Here is a 20,440-nt window from a genome sequence, read left to right on the forward strand (position 1 = left end):
TCAATTTATATCGATTTTTCGATTTTCTCGATTTCGTTACTTAGCCCTAGTTAAATATTCTTTCATGATTTGATAGTATTAACTCATAAAATTAATAAATATGAAGATAAATTTTATTTAGCATTCTTTTATATTCATTATAATGTATATTTGGAATTTATTATTAATACTATAAATAATATTATTTTAATATTTAAATTTACAACGTACTTTTAACTGTACACCCAATACATGTTAATTAATATAAAACAAATTTAATTTACTTGTATAGGAAAGGGAATTTACTGTTCTCTCCCTTCCCAATTTAGCTTCTAATATCATTAGCGGTACATATCTTATCTAATATAATATAATATTTTTATTAAAAAAATAAAAAAAAATATATTATGAGAGATATCAAGTAGAGTGAGGTTGTCAAGTTTTCTTTGGAACATAGTTTTTTAAGTAAGAAGAAGAATTAGGTAAGAATGGAATAATTATACCCCAGTATTAGCCGCCCAGTAAGCACGTTATTGAAGAACTGAAGACCTCTAGTAAAGGACTAAACTGGAAGGTTTGAATTTTGAAATAAGGATTTGAAAGATTCAAGCGAAAAGGTTTTTTATATAATAAATATATAGTATTTTTAAAAAATGTTTCATTAAAAATTTTAAAAATATTTTATTAATAAATGAAAATATCAAATGTTACTTTTATAATAATCATTCGATGATGAATGAAATAAATGAATTTAATTCATTAAAATTGGCAACGGCAATAACATTAAACATTTAAATTAATTTTATTTATTTTCCTAAAAAAACCATCGTTTAGTATTTTACCTCTGCCTTAACAATAAGGGCATAATTATTTTATGTTATTAATGAATATTTATTATATGATTTTAAAATAAATTTTATTTTTAGATAATACATCATTATAACACATCAATTTAGGCAGGTTGATTCACATCAAATTTTGAAATACATACATGAGTACGGACCAATTTATTTATATGATTAAAGGAATCGATGTTGTTTCTAGAGGTCATAATTTCGAACACCGATAATTGCATCAGGATGATTAAACGTTTATTGTCAAATAATTAAAAACATTTAGAACATACATTACTTTATAAACAGTTAGTTTAATAAAAAAAACCTTTGAAACACGTCATTTATGCTATTTCTTCTCCCTTTTCTCTCTCTCTTTAACTCGTATATACTATATATTCTTTGCCCAAGTAACAAGTAGAGTCAACTTATACGTATATGTCTAGTGTATTCATGGCGGAGGGCCATGGCCTCCTTTAAATTTTAATTATAATCTTTTTAAAATTTAATATGATAAAATTATACATTCGACCCATATGTATGTTTTTGTTTAATCTCCTTGAAATATACGAATAAATTAAAAGAATGATATAATTATATTTTAATTTTTTTTATAATTTTTTTATAATCCTTAAAGGATTTTGATTTCACCCCATGGATAAGTATCAATATTTATATATTATTGTTGTCTAGAAGGAAAACTTATCATGTTCCAGATCATAATATGTTTTTAATGGTCTCAATTGAATCTTAGATTTAATTATATTGATTGTTATCTTCAATAAATATTATTTAATGACTTTAATTCAATCTCAATTGTTCTTATGCTTTATTTATGAAAAAAAAACCTTATAATATATATATATATCATGCTAGCTACATCTATTCTTTATAGACAGATGAAAAAGAAGAAAAGAAAGATGTGGAGCATGAGATGATATAAGATAAGAAATGTAGAAAGGGAGGTTTAATATTGTATAATTTATTTTGTTTCGAACCAAAGTTGGAAAAAATATCCAACAATAATTTATGACCATCCAATCACCTGATATAGGTATTCCTCCATTTTCATAAACCCCACACCTACTCCTCCATCATATAAACCACCCAACCTATCTCTTATTTATTATTTCCTCTCTCTAATCCTTTTTCTTTTTCTTTCTTTCTCTGATCTCTGGGTTTCTCTTTGGGGTTGTTATCCCTGGGTGTGTTTTTTTTGGACGAGAAGTTGAGCTTTGTGTGTACAGAAATGGGCAGGAAATGCTCACATTGTGGGAACATAGGCCATAATTTAAGGACCTGCACCAGTTTTAGAGGTAACACTAGTGTTGTGGGCGGACTTAGGCTCTTTGGTGTTCAACTCGACACATCTTCATCATCCGTCGCCTTCAACAATCATATGAACAAGTGTTTTAGCATGGATTGGTTATCTTCTTCCTCCTCTCCTTCTTCTTCTTTGTCTTCTCCTAGAATCTCCACGGACGACAATTCTGATAAAACTTCCATCTGTTATCTTTCTGATGGTCTCATGGGTCCATCTCCTGAAAGAAAGAAAGGTCAGTCGATTTCTTTAATGTTTTTCACCATCTGTGTGTTTTTTGAGCATGTGATTCAGGTTCTGTTTTTTGAGTCCCCCGCCCCCCCCCCCCAAAAAAAATAGATAAATGACCAGAAATATTATTGGATTCGACAGGAGTTCCATGGACAGAAGAGGAGCATCGAGTATTTCTAATAGGGCTGGAGAAGCTAGGGAAAGGAGACTGGAGAGGCATCTCTAGAAACTTCGTTACAACAAGAACTCCAACCCAAGTCGCAAGCCATGCTCAAAAGTATTTTCTCCGACAGGCAACTCTCGACAAGAAGAAGCGACGTTCGAGCCTGTTCGACATGGTATAATATAACTTCCATAAATTTACAATTCTAACTGAAGAAATCTTAGATTATATCATAGAAAACAAAAACATCTTATGATTGTAGTCCTTGTTCCCAACATGACAGGTCCGAAGCAGTAGCATGGTTGGACATCATGTTAACACCTCAAACTCCCACCATCACCTTCATCATCGTCGTCATCATCATGCCATGCTCGATAAGTTTCACTTGCAACACGTTGATTCTCAGTTAAAAACATCAAATGTTGTAGCAGCACCGATGTCTTCAAATCTGGCGCCTGATTTGGAGCTCACGCTTGCCGCCCCAAGGCCGGGTTTGGAAGAAAACAATAAGTCATCGCCGGCAACTCTATTCATCAGATCTATCAGCGTTACTTGAAATCTTTTGTTAAGAACAAACCGAATGAATACCCACATCGTTGATGTTCAAATTGAAGCCACATAATTCTCGTAATCAATCAGTAGTATTGTTTGTTGTATTTTTTTTAAGCTTAACAAATATTTTTCTTAACTGATGATGTTACAGGAGGGCAGAGCCGGCAATATATTATATGTTGTAAATCAATATTTTTTAATCAAATTGTTTCAATGGGCTTAAGCTGAATTTTCACGCTGTTTTTGGATATGGAAAGGTCCAGAAAGTCAGAAAATAGCAGCCTGAGTAAATCTTATGCATTCTCGTAATAAATTTATTAATGTTATAAATCAGAGTTTGAATTCTATATTACATATTTTTTTAATTTATAAATTAAAACTAATAAATTCTAATTAAATTATTTGTAAAAAAGATCTAGAATTTTCATTTTTTTAATGTTGAATTGCATGTAAGGTGAAATCAAACTATGTGGATGATCAAATTCAATACTGTTTTATAATATGTTAGATAGAATGAATAAAACAAAAGTGGATTAAGTGCAACTGTGACAACTTTATTCTCTTCGTTTTAGGGCTAGTTGTGTTAACGACAGTAGTGGAAAAAACCAAACTTAAGGTCTTTGAAGATAACAAGGAACGGACACCTTTCTTTTAGAGAAAATAAACGGAATCCAAACATCCGGGGATTTTCTCAAAATTGACTAAATTAAAATGTCATAAAAAAAGCATAACAATTAGTGGGGGTAAATGAGACGAGACAGATCGCGAGATACTTGAAATCGACTCGATCAAACCTTGATAAATATTCGAATCGAATGGACTCGACTCGAGTTCTTAACGAGCAGAAACGAACTACTCGATACTTGAAATCAAACATTTTGTAGAATTAATATTTATGTGTTACTTTTTTTGAAAAAATATAGTATAATATTTTAATGTATTTAAGGTCTATGTTTAAGTTTGAAACTTCGATCGAGTTAAGTTTAAGATTTTTTTTATTTTGAGCTTTTACTGGCTTCAGTTCATGATTTTAAGTTCGAGTCGACCTTAAAAATTTTATGATCGCAAGTTTTCAAGTAAAGTCGAGCTAGACTCGGCTCGTTTACGGCCCTAATAACAACACTTTAATGTAAAACCTACATTTAGCTTATCCGGATCCTTCTTCTGGATTTCTACAAAATGTTAATAAATAGGCTGTACCTTTTGATGAAAAGGTATATCTATGGCGCATAATAATTTGACGCCGGTGGATAACTACATGGGAAAAGACAAAGTATATCTTGTCCCACCAGATAGTTTGGGACCATTGTTATATTGGCTTTTGTCCCATCTCTACTGATACCAAATCAGCTAATAATGATAATCTGAAATATGTTTGGTCCGAAGCAAATTTTTTGGATTGGACTAAAACGAAAGTCCAATAATAAATTTTAATATACACGATAATAATTAACGAGATAATTGACTATAAAATTATAAGGATATATGTATCTCACATAAATTATTACGTAACTAGAAAATTGGCACATATAATCCAATATTAAACTCCACCCTTTTTCTATATTATTTGAAGATAAGGAAATGAAGCTTTCCCACCACACACACACACACATATATATATATATATATGTATGTATATGTTCGAAAGCTTTGAATAATCTACGACATCGGAGTCGTACTGGGGATTATTTATATATTTTAAAAGTTTAGGGACTATTTATATATTTTATCCTAAAAAAATACTTGAGAGATCAGCTAAACCTTGTTTTTAAAGTTCCCCTATTTGAACTCATCAGTTCTAAAATATGAGTTTTTTCAATTTCCACACCAATTGTATTAAGTTAAATCAAATACTTAAATATAAAGTAAAAGCTCTTTTTTATTTTAGTTTCTGTATCAATAAAAATTAAATTTAAAATTTTATTTTAAAAATATCTTATATCAGATTTCATGAATGTGATTATAGACTTTCTATGGACGATAAAAGCGGTATGAAAGATAAAATATTATTAAATTATATAAATTATTTTCATTTTGACAATATTTTATACAATATTCAATCACATAAAAGTAACGATTAAACAATTTTATGTAATTGTTCTTTAAAACTTATCTTATTTTAGTAGTACGTCCTGAAAAAAATATTGTGACAGAAAAAAGTCATTGAACCAAATATTTTGAATGTTTTATTATAAATATCAATAAATTTATGGTAGATTTTTTTATTTTATTTTAGAGGTTCTGAGTTAAAATAATTGTGTATATATTATTAATAATTAAAAAATTATTAAATAAATATTATCTTATAATTACGTCAAATAAATAAATTATTAAAAAATATTAATACACCAACAGAGGACATGGACGATAACGTTATCACAGGTAAGACGCGAAGTCAACAGGACTTGGCCAAACTGGTCAGCAAAAATAAGTTTGAAGGAAGAATCAGGATGGCACCTCCACCTGCCTTCCTCTCTACGTATTATGCAGACAATTTAAGATACACCAAGCCAAGGAGGAGAATTTTCACTGCTAAAAAAATTCAATTAATAAGTTATGTCACCAATGACATCAGTTTGCAAACCACGTTTTACACATGTTAGACGAGGTCCCATTCTTGAGAAATCTCCTGCCCAAAATATCTTAACGTACAAGTGTATATTAATGTGATAATACTTTTGTAATAGTAAAAAGAGATTATTTTAGATATATTTTAATCGTGTTATTTATATTGCAATTGAAATATTGAATCTAATATTTACATTTGAAAACATATCCTTCAACAACATTTTTAACTAATATTTTTTTATCTTTCAGAAATAATATTTACATCTTACATTTACACTTAAACCTGATCAACGTATTACATTTTTTTAAAATTATAGAGATTTAAATTATATTAGATGTAACCTATTATTTCGATATCTGAATTAATATATGATTTTGTTTTATGGTTATCATATTATTACAGTAATATGACGTAACCCTCCCGTTGTTAAAAGATAAGCCCAAAGGTCGGGCTGTTGGTCCAATTCTTTAAGTCTATTAAAAGTAAAGTTTGGGCCATCCTCATCATTACATAACACTTACCAGCGGTTCTCAATGTCGCAGCCTTCCTATGCTCCATCCTCATCGTTGCCTCAGGCATCTGGCTCGCCCAAAAAGCCCGACAACGTCTGCATCCACATATTCTGATTTTTCTTTGAAATTTGGTTACCTTTTCCTTTAGTCCTTTTTTAACCCATATGTGGTAGGTTATGGGGTAAAAATAGATCAATAGGCCATGCGGATAAAAAATATTAGTTTATTAGGTTATCACTAAAATTAATTTAGGATTGACGATAAATGTTACAGTATAAGATAAACTCGTTACGCCCACATGACGAGTTTGTTTAAATAATATTTTTTTTAATCTAAACTCATCATATAGAGATGAGAAGTTCCAATATAATACAATTTTTTTATTTTATTTTATCATGTCAGAGTGACGAGTTTTAATAAAAAATATTTTTTATCGAAACTCGTCATATATACATGACGAGTTTCAAATCACTATAACAAATATCATCATTTTTAAAATAAAAAATATTATATCGTATTAGACTAAATAGTTAGCCGTCTTAGCCAAAATTACCTAGGTTTTGGTCATATACACTAACGGAGCTACCTTATAAGTGGGATGAGTTTGGCCCCTGCTTTCAATCCTATTTTTTTTTTTACTTTTGATTTATAAAATAAATTTTTAAAAAAATGTTAATTAAATATAAATTACCGTCCACTTTTTCGTGCGTGGGAAGAATAGACTATAAGATACATCGACAGATTGGAGATAGGATTGATATTATTTGTTGTGTAAAAGAAAGGTAGCATTGGCTCAATACGGCACACAAGCATTTTATTTAGTCTAATATGATACAAAGCATTTTATTTAAGGAATTACGACAGTTTTTATAGTGTTAAGAGAACTCGTTACGTAAATAAATTGCTTTGTGGGCCAATTTTGCCGAAAAGAAAAGCTTAAATTAGGGTTTACCGTCAACTTGGGCAATTTAAAATAGATGCGTTCATATGAAGGCACATGGATTTCCATGAATGCAGCATAAAGTATAGTTTCAATTTGCGAACTTTGAGGCTTGTTGACGATATACGCAACGCAGCAGAGCATATTCCTGTTATATCAGCTGAATGAAATTTCATCCCAAACTGACAAACAGGGCCGGGAACATGACCCTTTTCTGCAAAACTAAAAGCTTCGGGGGAGAAGAAGCCTTCACTACTACGGTTTAAAATGGTGTGCCACGTGTCAACTGTAGATTGATTAAATAATGTCACATCAAGATTTAGTGATTGCTTGGGCAAGTTGCTGGACAACATTAAACTTGAGATTTTCTTTTATATCATAGTGTGGAACGAGATATAATTTTAAATGATTAAATCGTACATCGACTCTTTATAGTTTAACAAATCAAGGAGGACGTAGGTCGCTTTCCTGCGTTTAAAACTCATATGTACGTAGCATACTCTCAATTGTCAAATTATAAATCACCAGCGCATAGGACATGAATCGTAAAATTGATTTTCTCCTTTTCAATTAATAATATTTTTTTGTCTCGATCTTATCAGTTGACGGATTCAAATTATATCTGAAATTTAAATTTATTTATATAAATTATTCATTTTATTATAGGTGTTCACTCTGAATTTTTTTTTACTCTATATAAAAAAATTTAATAATTAATATTTATATTGGTCACCTTAAAAAATATAAACCATCTTTTAAGTTACTTTTCCATTAAAATAACCAACGGGGATTGGTTCCTTCCTCCACTTTTCCTCCAAGTGCCATTGGCATTTTGCACATGCACGACATGCTAAACAACTTGATCAATCATCTCTCTGCATAATTGAGTCTGAAAATAAGTAATGTTTTTTTAATATTAGCTACTATATTAAATATAATAATTAACTTCGATATAACCTTGACTTAATCATAAGGAGAAGGCCTTGGGTTAAGTATCGAGTGGTATTAATAATTTATTGGCTATCTATGTTAGTTACTGTGATCTTTGAAGTTTATGAATACCAGTTAACCATATTCTCACCCGGCGAAGTGTCTTCTAAGGATGGTAAAAGCTTCTGACACGTATGGTAAGCTGGCTGGTAAAAAGTGAATTTTTTTGGTAAAAGTTGTAAATTTGATTCATTGAAATGCACTTTGAATCATAATCAAACAGCTTTACGTTAGATGGTTTTACTTGAGCTTTCGCTTTCATTCTCAATGATTTTCATGGCTAATTGGCAAATATATGAATCTCCAAGTCAATTATTATTTTTGTTTGATTTTGCTGCCCTTTTCAACTACAAAATATAAGATATGATGATTTTAACGGACATTAAAATTCATTTTTTCCTGTTTCAAACCCATGGACAAAGTATTTTGACTCTAATTTTTGTTAATTAATAACCATATAAAATATTTAGTAATATTACAAGGATATTTGTATATTTAATGTGTATAAAATAAAGTAAATTGAAAGAAATTAAAATTAATAATATTTCTTTATAAAAGTATAATTATCTTTTACTCGCATAACGGTAAAAGGGTTAACTTTGAAGGACGTGTATAGTAAAAATTACCGTAGTAAAGAATTAGTGTTTTCATGACAACCATAAACCAATTCTACTATAAATACCTCCACTAATATTCATTCCTTCCCTCTTCCCGTCTCCTTCGTCATTCTAAACAACGCTCGTCGTCCTCAATCGTCATCCAAAAATCACCCTAAGACCCGCTTGCCCTCTCTGTAAACGGGTCAACCCCATCAACGAATCTCTCAAAATGGATCGACCCAGATTCGTGATCGAATCCGCCGAAGCCGAACAGATGGCCAAACAATCAGGCCAAACCGTGCTCCAACTCCTCCCGTCGTTGGTTAAATTCGCCCAGACCTTGGCCCGCCCTCCAATCTCCAAATTCCACGTCGGAGCAGTCGGAATGGGGTCGTCTGGTCGGATATTTTTCGGGGTCAATCTGGAATTCCCGGGTCTTCCCCTCAACCAATCCGTCCACGCCGAGCAATTCCTCATCACCAACCTTTCCATTAATGCGGAACCGCGTCTTAAGTACCTCGCCGTCTCCGCCGCCCCTTGCGGCCATTGCCGCCAATTCCTCCAAGAGCTCCGTAGCGCCCCCGATGTCAAGCTGCTCATAACTTCGTCGGAAGACGAAAAGGAGAACAAAATGAACAACAATTGTAATGATAACGACCAGGAATTTACTCCCTTGTCTCATTTTTTGCCTCACAGGTTCGGCCCAGACGATTTGCTAGAAAAAGATGCCCCTCTTCTCCTCGAGTCTCATCGAAACGGCTTGTGGTTTCGCAGCGATTTATGCAACGGAAAAATCAACGGTGGCGATGACTTAAAACACGCGGCTCTTGAAGCGGCCAATATGTCCCACGCGCCTTACAGCGGGTGTCCATCGGGGGTGGCGTTGCTGGACGTTGAAGGGAAGATACATAAAGGGTCTTACATGGAATCGGCTGCTTATAACCCCAGTTTGCCGCCGGCTCAGGCGGCGATCGTGGCTTATGTGGCGAACTGTGGCGGAGCAGGCTATGAGAGGATTGTTGGGGCGGTTCTGGTGGAGAAAGAGGACGCTGTTATTAAACAAGAACACACTTCAAGGCTGCTTCTGCAATGCATTTCGCCTAAGTGCGAGTTTAATGTGTTTCATTGTACAAAAAACTAGTTTATCAAATCCGAGTTCCAAGTATAATATATGCTTATACAAGCATGCTGAATCAATTAAAAAGATGGGAATTACCGATCAACTGATGTAAAAGAAACGATCTTAAACCAAATCCAAACCGTTAACAAGGAAATCGGTCAATAAAAGTTTAAATCTTTGTGATGCATCGTAGTACCCTGTGCAACTTTGAATTATTGTCTCTGTTCCATCGTTTGTCGTGTTTATGGATTTAGATGAGTTGCTTGAACTGTTGATAAATGGAACAAGAAAAAACAAGAGGGCGGGAAGCAGCTAAGCTGATATGATTGATGATGATTCCTTTAAAAGCTTAATGGATGGGGCAAAGATTCCTCTGTTTCCTTTTGGACTGGACCGATATCATTTGTATAGAAAGCGGAAAGGGGGTCCATTTTCCATCTGTGGGTGGTGGATCCATCCCCTGAAATTCACCATTTTCATCTTTCTTTTGAAGCTGTTTACCGATCTATGATTATATTATATGCAGATCCCCTCAAATTTGCAGAACTTATAATCGAAAAGTGGGGTTGCAGACGCAGATTATGGTTTAATTACATGGAAATGATGAGATCGGGGGATCAAAAGTGATGTAATCTTGCACAAACAAAGTTGACAGTTCTCAACCACCAGAAGTGTGGATTATTTTGTTTGGTTTTGTCTGAATATTGTGGCTTTAAATGAAGGGAGAAAAGGCATGAAAAGTACAAAACTGTAGACCCAACTCACCTAACAAAAATATTGAGAGTTCACACAAGGAAAGAGAACAAAAAACATTATTATTGTTTGCCTTCAAAGCTACCAAACTTTCCTTCTATTTGTTTATTATCTCCTCGCCAGGGACATCGCTGCCGGTGCCAGCCAGCCTGGTAAGCTTTCAGATCTAAGCAATAAGATTTGTAATCTCCAAATTTGTAAAAGATCAGACCCAGGCATTTGTTTTCTTTATGTAAGCAAATATAATATATTATATAGGAAGCTGGGTAGCAAGCTTCATTCACTCTTCATATACCAAAAACGAATATTTTAATCGTTTTCCGGCATATGCAACTCATTCTCTTATTATCAAAACAACCAATGGCATAATGCAGCTATTTCTGCAACAAAGCTTTCTCGTAAAGAAGTTGACGATGTAGTTCGAAATCGAATGACAGCCTTCGTTAATGGCGTTCTATTTGCTTCTTCCCCATCTCAAAGAATAAATCATCAGTACTTTTGAATATTCCATGGACCAAAAACAAATAATAATCTAACAGTGACATGGGAATTTGATTTCTTATTGAATTGTGAGGTCACATTACAGATATCACGGGCAGGATAAGAATGAAAAAGAATGCGGCAAGCTAGGGATTCCATGTTTCTATTCTTTTACAGGTAAAAGAATGGCAATATGCATAAGTATTGTGCAAAACCAAAAGAGGAGAGGTTACTGGTGTGCAATATACATGGCAAAGCACATGTATAGAGACAATATTTATAACGGATCACGTGTTTAGTTCGATTCTCCAATCTTTTTAAATGGAGCCGATACAGATTAAAGATTCAGACCTCCGACTCTCTTTGATGGACCGACATTACACGGCTGGCTATGCATTTCAATAGCATCCTTCAGTTTCTGAATCTGCAATTGATAAGGAAAAGAATTACATGAGCTAATCAATCATCTATACATGCCAGTTTCGAAGCCTGGATAAAATACACACCTTGGCAAGTGAACATGAAAACGACTCCAATTGTCCATGCGCACCACGGTAGAAGTGGAAATAAGGAAGCACCCTAATATTCAAACTCTTACACATAGCCTTATTCTCAACAAAATTGACTTTGAGGAACAAAATTTCCGGGCGATCTCGAACCATCTTGCAGAGCTGCCGGTGTCATCACAAAGCAACATCAGAAAAACACACATTCAGAATCATCATAGCTACTTCGAAGCAGGCAGGTTCCAGATATTAGAAAACATGAAATAGTGTTAAGAAAGGGATGAATCACCTTGGGGAATAAAGCTTTGCAAGAAGCACACCAAGTTCCATAAAATTCAATGATAACTAATCTATCTCCAGCATCATTTAAGGCACTAAAAAATTCCTCAGTAGAGTAAATGTCATCATATTAGGCCCTGCATTCATTTCGTACCATTTCGGATGGCTTGTTTCAGTTATAGACTTATAGTTGCATGCGCCTACAGAACAAGAACTTGTCAATCTCAATAGCTCCTTCTACATATATGGTATGGAGAAATGCCACTGCCAGTAAAGTTCAAGGCAGGAAAACTAAAAATCATCTGAAAAAAATTATGTTCTAAAATAACAACGTAAACCCCATTACCTTGAAAGATAGCAATTGCTTTCCGGAAGTCTTTAAGGCGAGAAACACAGGCAAAAGAAGAAGAAAGACTACAACTTCCACTACCTAAATTAAATTTGGGTGAAAGACCTGGTTGTCAAGAATTCGATGTGGATGCAAAGAGCAACGATGAACAACAAAACGCTGCCGCTGACAATCTTATAACATCCGCCATTAGTCTAGTCTAGTTTAGAGATTCTTAAGACAGAATATACCCTTAACGTGAAGATTTTTTTTTATATACCGGTAGTATAATGCAGTATGTTTTCTTTTTCTGATTGATATTAAACTTTGGTGGGATTTAATCATTAATTTATATAGGTGAAAGCCAATAAGAATTGGGGTTCGACAAGGAAAAGGCAAAGAGAAAAACACGCTCTGAATTTTGGTGGTTTGGATGTAACGTGTGTCGCAAGTTGTGAATTTTGAACGAACAATATGAGGTTTTAAGGTTGTTGAATTGGGTTTTCTCTTTTTCTCCAGCTGAGAACAGAAGAAAGAAGGGAACAGTAGAAAGGAATTTGTCCTCTGTTAGCCGGAGAGTAGACAAAACTGCCAGAACAATGCCAGCAAATACATGAAATTATCAAACCTAATCAACGAAAGGTTGTTTCTTTCTTCTATATCCCCTGAACCTTCAGACTTCACATTTGTAAGGTTAAAGAAGGGGACAATTTTAGCGTAAATGAAACCTGAAATGGACATCTTTTGGGAACATTTAATTTGCAAGCTGTGACGACACCAGTTGTGAAACTTGTAAGAACGCGTGGAACAGTACTTTTCTAAGGAAGATTCAGGACTGATTCAATACTTTGTGTGGCCAGAAATGATTGCCGAAATCTCTATGTTTTTCCCCAGTAAATCTGAAAAACGTGACGAAAATAACTCGGGTTTTGGTTCTCCCAGGCATATGGGAGTCGGTAGTTGTAGACAATAATGGTTGCAGATCCCTCTCGCTTTCTACTTTGCTTTGGATCCAAGTATTATCATTGTCTTCTTGATGCGTAAAAACAAAGACATATAGGAAACTCATTCATTGATATTGTTAGTTGACAATCCGAGTTTTGTGACTTTTGTCATTGAAAAACCTTCTTAAACAAGCCGATGTAAAGAAATTGTACCCTTAAATTGAATTAGTTCAACGACCCTGCAATTTAATATTCAATTTCCCCCCAGTAAGAATGAGCTCAAATCATGCAAGCCTTGCCTTCTCAGAAGACAAAACAGAGCATATATTTAATTGAAATGGCCTAGGTCTAAGGAGGGTGGAGGAACAGAGACAAATATTAGAATACTTTGTTCTGGTGCAATGTAATTTTACTATATACTTCTACAACATCATAATGGCACAAAATAAGGAGTTTCACATAAGAAAAGATGGGGCCACGGAGCTATAGGAGATATAAAGTACAAACATCTGATACTCATCTCAAGGAATCCTATTTCACTAACCTCCTTCTGCACCCTCTTCATCATGTAAACAGGTAGTCATTTTGGCCTTGCAGTTATCATCTTGCCAACTTTTACAGTATATTTCAGCAACTAAGATCATTCTAAACATGCATCGGAGATAGTTATTACTGTCAAGGCAAAAGAATAGAATCGGGAAATGTTGAAGATCCATTATTGGGAGCAGCACGTATATTGAGAATTGAAGTTACCAAATTATATATCTGAACATTCTCAAAAGAGGGCACCTTCTTCCCCCTGGCAAATTGAGGACCATGACAAATAAAAATGCTCCTCATTGAGAAAATTGCATTGTCATATCCATGTGATCCTCCACACTCTTTTGGCTTAGTCCGTTTCTGCTCCACCTTAAAGCTCTCCTCAATCAGCCCGATTATGGGAGGAATCCGGTCACTTGCAGCATAATGTAGCCGACTAGGTAAGTCCTCCTTTAGATAAACCTTCAAATATTTCCCATTCTCAACCTTCCCCGATTCCAGTCCTTCGTTCATCTTTGCAACAACATCCAATGGTGCATAACCTGAAGGTGGACGAATAGAAAGCAACGGACTAAAAGACAGAACCCACTCGGCCGGAATTTCAATCCACGGCGCCAAATCCTCTAGGAAAATCAGCTTTTTATCACATGTACCGACCATCCCATGGTCTCCAACCATAATTATAGTAACATCCTCAAAAATCCCTCTTTTTTCTAAACCAGAAATCAACCGCCCGATCATTCTATCAATTCTAGCAACAGCCTCAGTGATCTGGGGATCATCGGGTCCAACCTTGTGACCCTGATGATCAGGATCCTCAAAGTACAAAGTCATAAACGCAGGAATCTCACTACTAGGCAAATCAAAATAACTTAAAGCAGTATCCACTCTATCCTCAAAGGGAACAGAACCATTATATTTCAAGCACAACTTTCCAGGGCAATTCCAAGAACCCTTTTTCACCTCACTTCCGGGCCAAAAATTGGTAGCAGCCTTTAAACCATGATTGACCACAGTCTCCCAAAGTGGCTCACCTAACCACCACTTAGGTTCATGGCTAGCACTATGAAAAAACTCGCCAGTTTTAGGATCAATAAAATGATTGTTTATAATACCATGATAAGCAGGATAAAGACCAGTAACAATTGAGTAATGATTAGGAAAAGTAAGAGAAGGGAAAACAGGAATCAAACCCATCTCAGCCTCAACCCCGTTTTCAATCAAACGGTGGATGTTCGGTGTTGGGGTCTTGAATTGGTACCCAAATCGAAACCCATCAGAAGAAACCAAAAGAACCACCGGTTTTTCCAGTTTCTTCAAAGGACGAGAGAAGTTACGCGCTGTAGCTGAAGACGATGAATGGGAAGTTGAGTAAAAGAGGAAAGCAAAGGCAAATGCAGCCGAAAGAGCAACAGAAGCGAGGAGAATTAAAAAAATGAAGAGGATGGTGGTGCTGGCCTTCGAAGGAGATCCTTTTGCTTCCGGTTCTTGAGAAGAATCAGTGTTGAAAGACAGTAACGCGGTGGATTGGGTTGATGGATCTTCTTCTGTCGATAATGGTATTGGCTTTGTTTGACTCGGCGAATGGGATCCCGTCATCACTTTCTTCTACCTTCTCCACAGTGAATCAAAGCCTCATAAAGAATAAGAGAAATCAGGAAGATTTGAATAAGCAAAGTGATTTGGTAGATTGGAGCGTAGAAAGCAAGAACTTTGAGGCGTTACACCGACGGTTGGTTGGTAAGTCGCCGAATGATAGTCTTAGCTGAGAAGGTGAGTTGGACCAATCACCAATGGAGTCCGATGGAAGCTAAAAACAAGAGACTTTGTTTCTGTGTTAGTCTTCAACGTTTCTTAATAGGAATATTCCAGTCCCCGGGGTGATTGATCGGGCGGTGGCTAAATTACTTTTCCGAGGCCCGGGCTGAAAATAAAGAGTGGCCCAAACGGGCTTGTAGAGGTTAATGTGGGATCCGTTGGAAGATAAAAGACTTGAGTTTCATTCTAATGGGTTGATTGGTGAGCCTCCATAACAACATCTCAAAGGCCGCAGCCCTTCCGGCTTCAATGCTTTTCAGCCCCTTCATTTACATTCTCCTCCTCCTACACACACATAGATAAATAGATAGATTTAAATTTCATTAGATAACTCGTAAATTTTAAATGATTCTTTTTAAAATTAAAAAAGTAATATATAAATTCTAGCATCATATGTATGTTCGATACTTATTATCCATATAAACACTTGAAGTACATGCAAATGATTAAAGGTCAATCAATGAATTCACTTCAAACATGCCGCGAATAATCATTTCAATATTCAAATTCATCCAATTTCAAGTTAAATAATGCCCAGTATTCACCCCTGCTATTCACTGTCGTCAAAATATAATATGAGAAGAGACACCCCTCCCCTGTACCATCATTTTAAAGTACAACATTTAAAGATTTTAGGGGATGTTTGGTTCAAGGATTGTGGGATTTCTATGGGATGGAAATCCCACATTCCCATATTTGGTTGGCCGGGAATTCTATTCACGGTAATGTTTTATTACCAATAGTAGATTTTTTGAGGTATTTTACCGGGAATGTCATTACCTTCATTCCCTTAGGTATTGTAACATTACCGGTGTTTTAGACTAAAATGCCCTTAAATTTTTATTTTTTTTCAAAAATATTCTTCTTTTGTCACTGAATAATAAAAAGTCTACGAAGGTTAAATTACAAATTTATCCTTAAATTATTTTAGATTTACAAAAAAAAAGTCTATAATTAGAATTTTATATGAAGTTCAGGGGTTAATTGTTTTTTACCATTTCATTAAACCTTTTTTATATTTTTAATTTTGTAAAAAAATTATATAAATATTATGAATTTAATTTTTTAAAGAAAATATATAAATATTTTACAATTTGTAATATTATACAAATATATAATAAGGATAATTTGGTCAAATATACATTCCAAAAATCTTTTATTCCTTTAACCAAACACGGTAATCTTACATTCATGTTAAACCAACCAAACACAAAATACAACATTCCCAGTAATTCTATTCCCTGATAATCTTTTATTCCCACTGGTAATCTTACATTTCGTGAACCAAACGCACTCTTAAGAGTTTTGATTAGGGATGGGCATCGGTTCGGTTGGGTCAGATTTTTGACCAACCCGACCTAACCCAAGAAAATAATTATTCCACCCGAAACCCAACCCGACTCGCATTCAAAGAGATTTCAGCCGACCCGATTTATATAGACCAAACCAAACCTGACCCGAATAAATTTTCTTCATTTTTTCAATTAGAAAATAAATTAAATTAAGGAGAAAAAAATTAAAACCGCAAGTCAGTAACATTTTACCTATAAACTAATATAGTCTTGTGAACTAGCAAATTAAAGTAGAAAACAAGACAGCGAGTTAAATGTATGTTCTATCTTTTACTAATGAATCTTTTAAACATGTTTGTGTTATTGTCACTTACTTTTACAGTTCTGCCATAACAAAGGCTCTATTTAGTATATAATTCTTGTCACTTTTGTTTCATCTTCCAAAAGGAGAACCAATGTTTGAATAAATTAATGAAAGAAAATGTATGGTTTTAGCAATAGTAAAAACAATAGTTGTGTTTAAACTGGTGTTTCTGATATCAAAATAGAAAATTGGTATATGTCGAATAAAATGAAACTATTATGATTGAAAAAAAAAACATTTTAGCCTACTGTCTTGTTTCTTTCACCATTAATAAAGAACATTACTAGCAGAAAGTTATTCGGTAACTTTATATTTCAAATAAAAATTGAAGTAAAAACTAAAATCTACTAATTTCAATGAACATTGACTAAAAACTCTATTGATTTATGATGAAATTAAACTGTAATTAGGGGTTAAATCAATAAGGTCATTTTCAGTTTTTACCCATGCAAAACCAACATGGAATAAAAAATATGGAGAAGAAGCATTTATCTTACAGAAAAGCGAGGATTTGTAACTGTTGAGTCTTGAGTTTTGTTGCTGTCAAGGAAGAAAACTTGGAAACTAAAGAAGAAGAATCAAGATTCTCGATGGTGGAGGATAAATCAAACTGGGAAGAGTGAATCCTGAGCATGAACTTAGAGAGGATTTGTGATTAATTAGGGAAAGAGGAAGGGAAAGTAGAAAACTGAAGAGTAAAAATAATTTTTTAACTTTTAAGTATCGGGTTGGGTCGGATTATTTTAGCCCTCAACCCAACTCCGACCCTAATCTAACCCAACCCGAACCAATTTTTTTTTTTATAAAAAATCTGATCATATAAGATTGGATCGAGTCAGAATCCAATGGGTTCGGATCTCATGCCTATCCCTAATTTTGATGAGAGATTTTTTTTTTAATTATTTAAAAGAAGTTTATAAAACGTTGCGAGTTTTTAAAAATTATTTCAAAGTCAATCTTTTACTCCAATGCATGCAATCAAGGAACTTTTGGAGAAGGATTGGAGGGTGAAAATCAACCACATTCCAAGGATAGGAAACCTGATCGCAGACCGCCTGACGAAAAGCGCAAAGTTTTATTCAATGGACTGTCCATATATATATATATATATATATATATATATTGATAATATAAAATTTTTGAATGAAATAAACATAAATAAAATTTTAGAGTGGATATTATAAATAAAATAGATTATTAATTGAAAAAAATTCAAATTTTATGATAAACACAATAAAATTTCAAAATAAATACTCATAAAATAATTATTGAATCAAAGAAAATTTAAATTTCATAGATCCACCGGAGCATGTTTCTGTTATAGTTGTCGTACTAGTCTTTCAAGCATTTATGCAAAGATACGGTTTATAATCGGACATGAATAAAAAAACACTGTCCAAGACAAAGTTACATTCTCCGGCAACTTTCAGGAATATATGAAATAATTAAAGCTGTAACCCTAGCTGACCTTTGATTTATCACCATCATACGATTTTTAATTCCACCCCACCTAAAAAAAGAGTAAACTACTCAGTTAACCACTTAACTATTTAACCCTTTTACTTTTGTCACTAATCTTTTAATTTTATCAATCACACCACAAAACTGTTTGATTGCTTCAATCAAACCACTAACAGTTAAGAATTGATGAAAATATGACATGGTAGTTAAAAGAATTGACGTAATTCTACTTTTAGTCTTTAATATTTATATATCATATCAATTGGATCCTGATTTAAATTTAATTTAATAAATTAATCATTCAATCAAAATCTGACATATGTCAATATATAATCATGACACGTATCATTGGTGACACATGTCATCAATTGATTTGAAGATTTAATTTTTTAATTTTAATTTATTTAATTAAATGAATTTTTTATCCAACCACATGGTCACACATGTCACCATCTAGTTGAAGGAAAAATAAGCTACAAAGAAGACATAAAAAAAGTGTTGTTGGGCAGCCTCAAATCTGGGTCACATGGGTGAGGGGCGCAACCCAAACCACTTAGCTAGCCTCACGGTTTGGGTTTTGAGATGCATAACCATGTATGGGTTGACATGTACAGAAAATAATTTTAAATTGAATAATGTTAAATTAATTAATAATTTTATTTTTTATTAAATATAGAATGTATAGAAAATATAAATGATTTAATTTATTTTTTTATATGTCATTTTTCTTATAAAAACTAATAATTAAAATATATTTATATATATATTTATTATTTTTCATATATATTTTAATAAAAAAATATATAAATATATTTTAAATACCAGTTTTTAGAAGAAAAATAAAATATAAAAAATATAAATGATTTGTATATTTAACTATAAATTTTAAATTAATTATTTTTAAATATAAATTAATTTAAAAATAATCAATTTAAAAATTATATATATAACCATTAAAGTATAAATGTAAAAATAAAAATAAATATTAAATTTAATTTATATATATATATATATATATTAATTTTAAATTTTGAAGGTGGCATTAATTCTAGTATCATTATATATTAATATGATTATGCATCTCTAAACTCAAACTGTGAGTCTAGCTCAGTGGTTTGGTGTGTGCCCCTCACTCGTGTGACCTGGGTTTGAGGTTGCCCAGTAATACCTTTTTATGTCTTCTTTGTAGCTTATTTTTCCTTCAACTAGATGGTGACATGGGTGACCATTTGATTGGATAAAAAATTAATTTAATTGAATAAATTAATATTAATAAAATAAATCTTCAAATCAACTGATAACACGTGTCACCAACAACATGTGTCATGATTATATGTTGACATGTGATAGATTCTGATTGAATAGTTAATTTATTAAATTAAATTTAAATCGGGATCAAATTGATATAATATATAAATATTAAGGACTAAAAGTAGAATTATGCCCATTCTTTTAACTGCCACATCATCATTTTCGTAAATTCTTAACTGTTAGTGGCTTGATTGAAACAGTGAAATAGTTTTCTGGTGTGATTGACAAAATTGAAAGATCGGTGACAAAAGTAAAAGGGCTAAATAGTTAAGTGGTCAACTTAGTAGTTTACCAAAAAAATTAGTCTCATAAATTAAGGCATCGAAAACATATAAGCAAAACATATAAAGAAATTAAGAAAAAAACTTAAAAGAAACATGTAACACCTTAAATCAGTACGACACATAATCGACCAATCAGAATGCCACACGAAATCACCTGGGTGGCTAACCAAAATTTTTCTTTTAATTTTTTTCGTTTTAAAATGACCGTTTGTAATCACTCATACTAAAATAAATCAACCACAATTTAAATAAAATAGTTTACATTAGGAGC

At 33.0% G+C, this 20,440-nt stretch overlaps 3 protein-coding genes and 1 pseudogene across 4 annotated transcripts; 2 read left to right on the forward strand and 2 right to left on the reverse strand.

The window, feature by feature from the left end:
* Window positions 1–1,800: 1,800 nt before the first annotated feature.
* LOC120166488 (transcription factor MYBS3-like) lies at window positions 1,801–3,263 on the forward strand. Of its 2 annotated transcripts, XM_039175749.1 has the most exons (4): window positions 1,801–2,368; window positions 2,506–2,702; window positions 2,811–2,829; window positions 2,956–3,263. In XM_039175749.1, the coding sequence occupies exons 1-4, from the start codon at window positions 2,062–2,064 to the stop codon at window positions 3,081–3,083; spliced, it is 651 nt and encodes a 216-aa protein (XP_039031680.1). In that variant the 5' UTR covers window positions 1,801–2,061; the 3' UTR covers window positions 3,084–3,263. The 2 variants fall into 2 exon arrangements, with proteins under 2 accessions (XP_039031680.1, XP_039031679.1); XM_039175748.1 differs by having other exon boundaries at window positions 1,802–2,368; window positions 2,811–3,262.
* A 5,545-nt stretch (window positions 3,264–8,808) lies between these two features.
* On the forward strand, window positions 8,809–9,996 carry LOC120166619 (cytidine deaminase 1-like). Its single transcript, XM_039175853.1, has one exon. It carries the CDS (start codon window positions 8,919–8,921, stop codon window positions 9,828–9,830), a length of 912 nt encoding a protein of 303 aa, XP_039031784.1. The 5' UTR covers window positions 8,809–8,918; the 3' UTR covers window positions 9,831–9,996.
* A 1,099-nt stretch (window positions 9,997–11,095) lies between these two features.
* LOC120166394 lies at window positions 11,096–12,449 on the reverse strand (annotated as a pseudogene).
* Window positions 12,450–13,444: 995 nt separating this feature from the next.
* Window positions 13,445–15,477, reverse strand: LOC120166625 (ectonucleotide pyrophosphatase/phosphodiesterase family member 3-like). Its single transcript, XM_039175859.1, has one exon. The coding sequence runs from the start codon at window positions 15,236–15,238 to the stop codon at window positions 13,775–13,777; it is 1,464 nt and encodes a 487-aa protein (XP_039031790.1). The 5' UTR covers window positions 15,239–15,477; the 3' UTR covers window positions 13,445–13,774.
* Between the last annotated feature and the right edge of the window lie 4,963 nt (window positions 15,478–20,440).

Source organism: Hibiscus syriacus, unplaced genomic scaffold, assembly GCF_006381635.1.
Source record: "Hibiscus syriacus cultivar Baekdansim isolate YM2019G1 unplaced genomic scaffold, ASM638163v2 tig00111640_pilon, whole genome shotgun sequence".
NCBI lineage: Eukaryota > Viridiplantae > Streptophyta > Magnoliopsida > Malvales > Malvaceae > Hibiscus > Hibiscus syriacus.

Bases quoted from the DNA above. Each gene is read 5' to 3' on its own strand.
- LOC120166619 (XM_039175853.1), top strand. From the start codon at position 8,919: ATGGATCGACCCAGATTCGTGATCGAATCCGCCGAAGCCGAACAGATG.
- LOC120166488 (XM_039175748.1), top strand. From the start codon at position 2,062: ATGGGCAGGAAATGCTCACATTGTGGGAACATAGGCCATAATTTAAGG. The intron at 2,369-2,505 runs GTCAGTCGATTT...TGGATTCGACAG, and splicing joins ATCTCCTGAAAGAAAGAAAG to GAGTTCCATGGACAGAAGAG. The intron at 2,703-2,810 runs GTATAATATAAC...CCAACATGACAG, and splicing joins GTTCGAGCCTGTTCGACATG to GTCCGAAGCAGTAGCATGGT.
- LOC120166625 (XM_039175859.1), bottom strand. From the start codon at position 15,238: ATGACGGGATCCCATTCGCCGAGTCAAACAAAGCCAATACCATTATCG.